At 35.0% G+C, this 11,510-nt stretch overlaps 1 protein-coding gene across 1 annotated transcript in view; it reads right to left on the bottom strand.

Moving 5' to 3' along the window:
• Nucleotides 1-229: 229 nt before the first annotated feature.
• Nucleotides 230-11,510, bottom strand: part of Rc3h2 (ring finger and CCCH-type domains 2) — a gene marked incomplete in the record, with an annotated part of 69,609 nt that continues 58,328 nt past the window's right edge. The window contains 8 exon segments of the mRNA XM_017796127.2: nucleotides 230-5,471; nucleotides 6,411-6,556; nucleotides 6,652-6,759; nucleotides 6,987-7,121; nucleotides 7,209-7,290; nucleotides 7,536-7,620; nucleotides 8,286-8,499; nucleotides 8,844-8,990. Coding sequence (XP_017651616.1) covers nucleotides 5,276-5,471; nucleotides 6,411-6,556; nucleotides 6,652-6,759; nucleotides 6,987-7,121; nucleotides 7,209-7,290; nucleotides 7,536-7,620; nucleotides 8,286-8,499; nucleotides 8,844-8,990 — 1,113 coding nt within the window.

Raw genomic sequence — 11,510 nt, forward strand, 5'->3', positions numbered from 1 at the left:
CATCTCCAACTTAGAAAGTGCTGTGACTTGAATGAAGTGTCAAAACAGAATTAAGGAATACTTCAAGCTCCTTGGTCTATTCATTTACTTCCCAATGATATAAGCAAGAAGCAGATGATCATTCAAGTTCCCACTTAAGGAGTGTCTTTTAGTTTTATTAGAAATATATCAAGAAAATCAATACAACTAAAATATACCTTAAACTTAATATTGACACTAAGCAAACAACTTTTAAGGTGGACAAATAATTTTATTTTGTGCATGCAAATACATGTCAAGTACTGCAAACTTTTTCCATCAATTTTCTCTCAAACACTGAAAATCATGATGCTCTATTTTGTGAACAGCCAAAGCTAATATCTCTTCACTTCAGTGCTACAGCAAAAACACACAGAATTCACTCTTTGCTATTCACTATCATCACAACCCTCATTGTTCCATCTCTGCCCTCCCCCCATACAGGCCTTTGAGTCCTAGCCTTCCCCCATTTAATCCTATTCCTATAGCACAAAGGGAAATATTACAATTTGGAAATTCAAATTGAAATAAATGGAATAGAATTTATTCCCACATATATTCCCCATTTCATTGTACAGAATTATTTTAAATTATAGTTTTAAATAGAAGCTGAGTATATGCCTTAAAAATGAGCATTAAATCCATCTTAGAGATGGTGCCTGCTTTTTACATGATGGGTGTACACCATCTTTAATTTCATTTACATTTCAATCGAACAATAGATTTGCAAAGAAAATGTCTAATACAGACGTAAAAATATTCACACTAAGCTTCACAATCGGTTGTACAATTGACAAACAGGCCTCTTTTCCCAAACTTTCCAGCTAAGCAATTTATAAAGTGTTATCAATGCAACAAGAAAAACATTTTTCTTTCACTTCCAGGGAAAAGAATATGCAATAAACAGTATAAATGCAGACAGCAGTTGCTGCAAGCTAACCACGATACTCCCAAGTGGCTGTACAGTGGATATGTGCAGTACAAATAAAAGCCACATGTGTTGTATCACAACTACAGTATAATTGTTTGCCCAGCTAAGAGAATGCATGCACTTCCATGCCTTGGGTTATAAAGTGAGGCCTAATTCTCAACAGGTTGATGGAATATGTGCAAATGACCTTGGCTTTTGGCAGTACTAAGTGCAGCCAGTGTCTGTTTTCCACTGGTTTGGGGGATATTTTTAATTTTTTATGTTAAAAAGAAAAATAAACTGCCAGTTTTGGATTTGGGGGAATAACTGCCCTTAGAGAGTAAAAATAAGTCTCCACTCAAATGTGGGGTGTTCTGATCTGTGGTTTTTGGCTCCTTGTATTCCCTTGCCAGCAAAGGCATACAAAGGAACAGCTAGTATAAAGGAGTTACTAGCAAACAGTTTCTAGAAAACGGGATACTCCTTGAGCATGTTCATTTATGTTCTGCTTGCAGAAGGGGTCCTTCTGTAGAAGGAGTTACAGTAAGTGATCCCATCAATACTCTTTAGTCACTAAAACACAAGAAAGTTCTTCTAGAAAACTAATACATAGTTGCAATGCAACTTTTCCCTTTAGTGATTAGCTACCAATACTAGTGACAGTCTGCTCAGAAAATGACTCAAAGAAGCAAGGGAAGAAATACTCAGATTCAGAGGCAAAATCATATACTGAATCTGATTGTTACAAGTTCCAACCCTGGTTAACAAGACAACATGGACTTTAACACATCTAAAATGCTAAAATAAGGTATGGTTTTAAACTCAAATTTTTAAAATATTTAAGTGATCCCATTCAAAATTCCTACAAATCACTGTGCATTCTTTAATATTCTCAAGGCAGTATTACAAAATCAGATGTGCTTTGTAACTCAGCATCAACTTGAAATCTAGGTCAAAGTGACTAGGATCCACATAAATGGAAAATTTCAGTTTTAGTATGGGAGGTTTAATTCTCTTTTAGAGTAAATAGGGAGGTAATCAGTGCCACAGGTGTAATGAGCTACCTTTACTGAAAAATTACAATGTACAACTTTCCTCACATTCAGTGATTCATTGCATGGCACTGAAATAAGTCATGGTAGCAAAGATAGAATCTGATCTGTTTAGGTACTAACAAGATGGAACATACATATGATTGGTGTAATTCACAAAATGAAATGAGCCTAAAAGACGAACAGTGACACTATATTCACAGAATTGGAATGAGGCAAATGGACTCAGGAATTGGACTCAGAAACTGAAAATTATAACAAAGAAAGGAAAAACATACCATTTTCTTGTTTTTCAGATTTCAGACTGCTTTTTCCTAATTAGCCCCATAGGTTAACATGCAGTTTAGTTATCAACATTACAAATTTCCTCTTCTATTGCTCTGTAGCCTCTAATTCCAAAGGCGTACATCATAATGTTTTGGTAAAGGGATAGTGACAATTGCCCCAATTTAAAAAGCCACATTCTAGGCAGGTCTGTTTGTACTATTTCCTCTAGGACATCAGTAGGTACCATTCTGAAGAAGGTCAGATGAACTGTTCTTTCTTCTAATGTGGCAGAGACCTAATGGCTTTATTTCACATTAAACCCACCAAAACAGACAAGACAGTAGGTGGTCATCACATAAAGATGCAGCACAGAATAACCTCAACACAAACAATTCGTATGTTGTTAGTGAAAAAGAGCAAGACTTTAAGAATCTTGAGTTACTGTTTTATGGGATCACCTGCTGCAAGACAAGCATTATTTTAATATAAATGTTTTGAGACATACCAATAAGGTTGGCAGGTATATACATACATTGATGCAAATGTAATTTACTGGACAAGTAGGCAAACACCTAAGCATCCCAACCCCCTCCAGCAGAGCACAACCAAGTTTCAAAATTTCAATTTTAAAATTAAAAAGATAAGGTTAAATACACAAGATCAATTTATGTAGTATATATTCACCCTCAGAACATGCTGAAGATGTTTTGTGTAGTTCTGTTGCACAGAGGGTTCTTTCCCTGAGGGCACATAAGGAGCTCTCAAACTGTTAATAGGTCTCTATTTTGTAACAAAATAGCAATTTTAAAATCTTAAAAAAAAATACATTACCTTCAACATGGAAGATCTCACTATTAAATATCCATGAAATAGACAGACTGGTTTACATATCCTTTTTGGAATTACAAACAGCAGAAAAAAAAAAGTACATTGGAAGCATTTCAAATGTAGTAAGCTCATATTTATAGAAAGGTTCTGATATAAATTATATAACAATCAGGTTCCTGTAATATCCTAGGCTAATTTATAATGTCAGAAATAAGTTAATGTAACATGGTTTAAAACTCTTGTTCCTATTCATTTCAGGTTACAGAGAGAAATAAATAAAATGTCTTTGTAGGGATGGGGAGCACTGGCCATGGCAAAAAGGTACAGTACTAACCAAAGGAAACGCAGTCAAGGCTACTGTGCTGTTATGCTACAAACGAACATCTTCATACACTTGAGTATTAAATAAATGTGTAAGATCTTCCATACTGACACCAGAATATCAAAACTACCCCCTTTGTTTCTCAGGTATATTTACAACTTATCAGTCACCTTATGAGCATGTTCATTAAGACAGGTATCAAACACCAGTACTTACTCATTCTGATCAAGAAATTTCAGGGAAATGTCAACCCTCCCACCCCTGGAAATGTGCACAAAACTTTTATCAAAATCTTATCTGATACAATGTTGTGGTTTTGTAAAATAACTAAATAGCTCAGACGACCAATAACATGATCCTGTTTAAGCATCTTGCTAGCAGGAAAAGCCCTTACATACAGTACACCTGGTGAAAGATCAGCTTGGCTTAAAATATTCCAGTACAATTTTCAGAGTAAACAACTTCACAGAAGTTAATTAAAAAAATAATAAAAGTCAAACTAATCTTAAAGAAATGGAGGAAAAACAAAAAGATAAAACTATAGGTAAGACCACCCACCAGGAAGGAATGCCCAGCTTTTGTCTTTAAACATTGACTGAAATTTAAGTTTCAGTAAAATACCACCCACAAACCTGGGGCACAGCTGAACACACTGCATATTCTCTGATGCCAAGTGAAAACAATTTCAGTCACAGTAATGTGAAAACAAATTTAGTCACAGCAGGGCAGAAATTATTCATGTTTTAAGTATGGGTAAGTGTTAGCCAATGTTCTACTACTACATGGTTCAAAGTCTTATCAACCTAACAGAAAACACAGAAAATTAAACCCAACACGAAAAAACAAAAAACAATATCTAACTAAAATAATGCAATGAACATCCAAATTAATTTCTTTAAATTAAAGACCCAGCAATCCCATCTTGGTAATCAGTGCAAAGGCTACATACAGGGTTTTCTCAAGAAAGCTGAAAGCACCTGATTCTTTTGCCAAGTCATCAGATTCAATAATGTACAGGCTTACATCTGCATTTTAAAAAACTGCCATTACATTAGTGCATAATTTATCAAAATTGTAAAAACGATTCTGCATAACTTAGGAGAATTTAATATCTAGTACATCAGCTGAAAGACTTAGGCACTTGGTTATATTTTAATTAATTACTTCAACAAGTAGCCTGTGTATAAATATTAACGCAGAAACTATTCTTGAAAAATGGAAAATTAAAAAAATTAAATGCTACAGATAAAAGCACTGCACCACACTCCTACATATAATGCAGTAAAGAAAGCTAGTATATAACCCTGTAAAATTCTATGGTAAGAACATCTAACTCCACTCTTCAAAATAAAAAGTAAAATTAAAAAAAAGAAGAAAGAAATCCATGCAAAGTCCAATGAAAAAGATAAATAAAGCAGCTGGAATGAGATGGAAATTTCTCTCAGTGAAACATAAAATAGAAATAAATAAGTTAATTAAGTCTACTTTCACTAGATGTATCATTGTAGGATCCTGCTAGTTTAATAACTGAGTTGTTAATTTACTGTAGAAGCCATTTAAAATAGGAAATGGCTCAGTTACTGCACCGGGTTGCTACAAACTCATAAAAAGCTGCTTGAAGCTTAAGTTAAATGTTGTCCAAATTCCAATCACTTCTGGAAAGTGAACGTTACCCTAGTAAAGTAAATTTTCCTTTTTTTTTTCATAATGCTAATGCAAGAGGGCTTGAAGTATCAAAGAGTCCACAGGAAATGGATGCCCCCAGTAATATCTTTTTTTTTAAAAAAAATATACATTATATAATATATATTATATATATAAAAAGCTAGTGTAAATGCTTCCATGGTGTGGTCACAAATTTGAAAGATGAACCTCCTTTCAGCTGTTAACCATCTTCCCATTTGCAATTGGTTTTAAAAAGTCGTTTTTATCTTCAGACATAACATGAGTTTTCAGAATGAGGCTGCCAACACTGACAGACGTGGTGATGGGGAGGCAACTGGAACTGCTAATGGACACTGGGAGTGGCTGGCTAAAGCAAGACGTTACCGGCAGAATTGTTTTTTGCTCCTCCCTGAGAAGAAAAATAAATGACAGTGAAAGCAAATTAGTTTTAATTGAAAACATGTAAGTTACCATCCATGCTTACTTAAAGAGTATCAGACCTTAAGACCCTCTGCAGAAAAAGCATTATCTTCTTTAGCAAGAAAAGTACTAGAAGGCACTGAATAGGTCTTATTTTCCAAAATTTATAAGAAAATTAAAACATTGGTTTAAAGACATACAAATGAAGTTTAAGGTTAGGCTCATATCTTTGGCAATAATTATACAAAATAGCCAAGAAGGTCTTAAAATGATTTTTTAAAACAAGAAACACTTGAAGTTTTACTGTTGTTGTTTCTTCATTTCTTTTTTTTTTTTTCAGTCTTTTTGAGACAGGGTCTCCCTGTAGCCCCAGCTATCCTGGAACTCACTATGTAGACCAGGCTAACCTTGATCTCACAGAGATAAACCTGCCTCTGCCTCTGGAGTGCTGGGACATAAGGCCTGTGCCATCACATGTGGCGTATTTCAGTTTTTATTGTTTGTTTTTTAGACAGGGTGTTGCTATGCAGCCCATGACAGCCTACAACTCTGTATGTTGGCGTTGAACTTGTAACAACCCTTCTGCCTCTGCCTGATGAATGCTGGCATTACAGGCATGTACTGCCATGACCAGCTTTTAATCTAGGATTAATTTTCTATTCCATGACCTAGAAGTTTAACCAAATTAAATATAGCTTGATGTTAGAGACAAAAGAACTTTTATCCCAACGAATAGCAAGTTTCAGGTTTAATATTAAAATGGATTATTTTACTAATTCAAATTTCTCTAAAAATACTGACCAAATCATTATTATATAAGGTTTTCCTCTCATAATACAAAGCTAAAAATGAATTTAACACTGCATCTGTTTCTGTAAGTATTTATGCCCTATAGCCAGTGGCTATGAAGTATCTGTCTAACACTCACAGAATCACACGGTCTTCACCTAAACTCTGTCTCCTCTGTTTTATTGGCTCCTTCTGGTGCTGCTGGACTGGATGACCATTTTCTACTGTTCCATTCAGCAACTGATCATTTTGAGAACTGATACCAAGTTGTATGTCCAGAATTTCCTAAGAATATAAAAATGTTAATGCTTCAGTGACAGCATTTTATACATCTTAATTGACAATGGAACAAAGCCTAGGTCTCTGAGTGTGGCACTTACTTCAATTTGTTCACTTTGTCCATCAGGTTCATCAGTATCAAGTGCCGAAAGTTCTAACTCAATATCCCTATCGGGCTTAGTATCTACTGTGTCTTCTGTATAATCACTCTGCAAATAAGAAAAGTACTAATTTTATATCTGCAGAAATGAAGTCCTCTTTTAAAAAATTACAATGGGAATTCTAATTTGGGACTACATTTTTATTTCTACTCTAAGTTTTAAGAAGTAATGAATCATTCTCATCAGAAAAATACACTAAGAAATGATGTATGCCGATATGCAGCAGCAGTGAGCAAATGCACTAAGCATGAAGCTGAACAATTCCATCTCTTTACCTCTCCATTTCTCAGTTCAATTTCCTTGCTTAGAAGATTCAAAGTAAGGTGACGGCCTTCATCCAGGGAATTCCACTTTTGTTGCATGGCCAGAGCATTGGCCTCCCTCTGAAGAAGTAATGAGTTACTCTTGGCCTCCATGAAGAGAGAGGAAAACATAAGCTTAGCTTTCGATTATCTTTGTACTTTTTTAAAAATCAAAGCTAAATACACAGAGCTTACCTGCTGAAGTTCAATACTCAAAAGGTCACCAGTACTGGAATGCTTTCTATGGCCAGACAAATCAGTAACAATGAACCTGTCCCTTTAAAAAGAAGAACGTACACTGTAGCAAAAGTGAAATAAATGAGGCAACTAAAGCATTAATGACTATGTTCTATGAAACTGATCAACCCTGAATGTGTCAGTCATCATTCCAAATGTAAAATTAGTTTCAGGTGCTTGTTACATAGCTCAAATTAGCAGAGCTTATTCCACAGACAACTGGGGTGGGTTTTATATTTTGAAGATAGCTAAAAGTAAAGAATGCTAAAGAAGTAAGAATATTACCGTTCAATATAGTGTGCTGATGATGTGGCCTCATTGCTGTATGAACTCCACCTTGAATCAACAGCATTGACATAAGGGACATAATCTACAACAATTCAGGAAGAAACAATTATTAGAAAAGTGCAAACAAGCCAGATAAGGTAGTGCACATCTAAAATCCCAGCACTTTAAAGGCTGACGTAGGTGTACTGGGACAAGTTTGAAGTTAGCCTAGGGTACAGTTCCAGTGGATCCAACACCCTCTTCTGGCCTTCATGGGCACCACAAAACATGGGTGCACGTATATACATGCAGACAAAACACTCATACATATTAAAGAAATAAATAATAAACAGCTAGTATAATAAGAGGTGTGGTGGCTCACACCTTTAATTCCAGTACTTAGGAAGCAGAGGCAGGTGAATCTCTGTGAGATCAAGGCCAGCCTGGTTTACATAGTGAGTTCTTGGCTAGCTCGGGTTATAGGGAAACCCTGTCTCAAAAAACCAAAATAAATAAAGAAAAAATAAAACAAAAACCAAAATAGCAACAAAAAGAATCATATAAATATAAAATCAGTAAATAAGTATAAATATGAATACATACTTTTCAAAATAGCTGTGTAGTTTTTCCCACTAGCCATAAGGTTCTGCTTAAACCATTTAATTCTCAGTTTAATATGGTTATTAAATGGAAGAAATGTTCTATCTCCCAGGTAAGGAATCAAAAGGACATGGTATAGAATACTTTGGTCTTACTTAAATGGATTACCTGATACACTGATGGGCTTTGTTGCACTTCCTTGGGAAGCAGTGGCCTGGACAGGATCTGTTGTATGGTAACCTGTACGTGAGGATCTGGAAATTGCACCCCATTTTGAGATGATGGGTCCATCACTAAAGGGAATTATTGGGTCTTCTTCTTTTGTCCTTCTCTGAGTTTCAAATAAATGCACTCTTCTTTTAACATCTCCACTGTCCAGATCCTACATAAACCAAAGAATGTCAACAAGAGAGCTACAGGCAATTACTGCAGCTGAAAATACAAATACATGCTATTAAAAGACATGTAATTAGTTTTTCTTGTAAAATTTAAACTAATTTTAGCTTCAATGATAATGTAACACATATACTGAACTATCAAACTATGGTCAAATATTTACACATTAAACATATTTTAGATGTATTTAAATACATCCCTACTAGTTGTAGATGAGTTATATAGTCACACCATAAAGACAAAAGTATTTATCTTAAAACTTGGAGGTATCAACATTATCATCCCTACCTCCAAAACCCACCTCCTCTTCCCCAATCAAGTAAATCATACCATTAGCACAGCATTTGAATTAGCAATGACATCTTTGGGCTCTGAATCAATGGCACTGATACAAGAGCCTATGGTGCCACAAGACCAGGGAGAATAATGGGAAAGATGATCTTCCTCAAATTTTGTGCCACTCACACTCTCAGAGAACTGATTAAAAAAAGAAATGAAAAGAAAGGTTAAGGTTAGTGTGACACTTAAGTTTACAAGTTTGTAACTAATACTGAATAACTTACAGAATTTAAAGGACTTCATAGTGAATAATTGAAATTCTATAACTAATTAACAACTAGGTTGTTAATACTCATACAATAAATAGAAATGGCATACCTTCTTTTACCTTGCCTTACAAGTAATATAATTTTCTATACCTTCGTTTATACTTACAAGTGATCTTTTTCAAAAATATCTTTTAATTTTCACTTGTTTACTTATTTTTTGTGTCTGCATGCATACATGTGTCACAGTGGGAAACTGAAGGTCCAAGGACAGCCTGCAGGAGTTGGTTCTCTCCCTCCACCAAGTGGGTCGAAGGGATCAAACCCAGGTTGTTAGGCTTAGCAAGTGCCTTTCTATACACACTGAATTGTCTTGCCAGCTCAGTCCTGTAAGTGCTCTTATAAAACTCTTGAATGGTATTATCAAAAACAATGAACAGGGCTGGAGCGATAGCTCAGAGGTTAAGAGTACTAGCTGCTCTGCTGCTCTTGCAGAGGACCTGGATTCACTTCCCAGCACCCACATATTAGTGAACAACTGTCCATAACTTCAGTTCCATGTTATATGATGTCTTCTTTTGGCTTCCACAGGCATTGCACACAAGTGTACTTAAATACATGCAGGCAAAACACTCAAACACATAAAATAATTAAACAAAAAAAAAATTTAAAAACTCAATTAACAATAACACGCTACTACAGTATGTGATACTTTAAAAAAATGAGCAAAAAGCCCCCCAGAAAACAGATACACAGATGTAGATGACAATCCGTGTCCTAAAATAGTTTGTAATTTTCTTGAGAAAAGAACATGTGGCAAATAAAGGAACATAACTGATAAACCATGCAGTATTAAATAACATAAGGAATTCAGAGGCTGATCTAAAGCCAGAAAAAAAAAAAATGTTAAAGGAACTGTAAGGGATACTATATTGTCAGTATACTAAAATTGTATGAATCATTAAATCCAGTTAAATATCTTGTACGAACTCACATTACAGCCAACAATAGATCTGGATCTCAAGAGAAACACTCATTTATTTATTTATTTTTTTTTTGATTTTATGTGTATGAATATTATGCCTACATGTATGTAAATGCACCCATGTCATAAAGTGCCCTCAGAGGACAGAAGAGAGCATTGAATTCCCTGGAAATGGAGTTACAGACAGTTGTTAGCTACCATGTGGGTGCTGGGATTTGAATGAGTCTTCTGCGAGAGCAGACAGTGCTCTTAATCACTGAGTCATCTCTCCAGCCCCAAGAAACACTCATTTTTAAAGTATAGTATATAAAAAAATGAAAATGCACTGTTTCTATCAAGATGATATCTCTATCAATTACTGCCAAGCTGTTTACCTGCTTTGAGGAAGCCTAAATTTGGTGAGATGATTCAATGTTTTATTGAACTATTTATAAATGGAAAAATGTATCTAATCTGGGTACAGTGGCTCATATTTGCAATCCTTGCACTTGGGAGGCTGAGGCAGGTGGACTGCTGTGATTTAAAGGGTATCCTGGGCTTCTAGTGAGCCTGTATCTTAAAAAAAAAAGAAAGAAAGAAAAGGGAAAAACAAAATAATTTAAAGACTAGAGAGGTGGCTCAGTGGTTGAGAGCACTTGTAGCTCTTCCAGAGGACCTGAGTCTGCTTCCTAGCACCCACACTGGACAGTTTGCAACTGTCTTTAATTCCAGGGGAACCAATGCCCTCTTCTGTCCTCTGTGGGCACCCATACATATGTGGCATACACACACAGAGACATACACACATGCACATAAATAAATCTGAAACATTTAAATAAAAAAATAAATGTGTGTATGTATCTTGGATTACTTCCAAATAATAAGTGGCAAAAAGTACAAATGAAACAAACTCAACCAAGTTGATAATTATAAAAGTCAGATGATGGTTATCTGCAATTTATTGTGCTATTCTCTACATTTGGACATATTTTAACTTTTTCATAAGATTAATTTTTTCTTTATTAGTACTAGAGGTAAAGAAGCAGAGAGAACAGAAAAAGAAAAAATCATTTACTCTAAAATTATATGCAGAGAAAAATATAGAATATAGAACAATATACATATATTATATAGGAAACAAAAGAAATGCCAGGTTGAACTACATTCTTCTTGGCCTACATTTGTTTGGTAATGCCATGAACAATCAAAGTAATATAAGCAGCAGAAATAACATAGTTGACATTTCTGCTCTTCTTGTCAAACAGAAAAGAGGAATTCCCCACATACACTAAGATCCGATCCCAGCTATTTAAGGCTGAAAGAGCTTGAGCAAATTATTTAAGCTCCCTGAGTAGGACTCCTAGCCTATAAAATAGGGGTAATACCTGCCTCCTAAGGTTTTTGTGAGAATTAAACAAAACAAAATTTTGTAAATGATTAGTACAGTATTTGACACTGAGTAGTTAATGATACTTTTTTTTTTTTTTT

This window comes from Nannospalax galili, unplaced genomic scaffold (assembly GCF_000622305.1).
Source record: "Nannospalax galili isolate Female #2095 unplaced genomic scaffold, S.galili_v1.0 scaffold290, whole genome shotgun sequence".
Lineage (NCBI taxonomy): Eukaryota > Metazoa > Chordata > Mammalia > Rodentia > Spalacidae > Nannospalax > Nannospalax galili.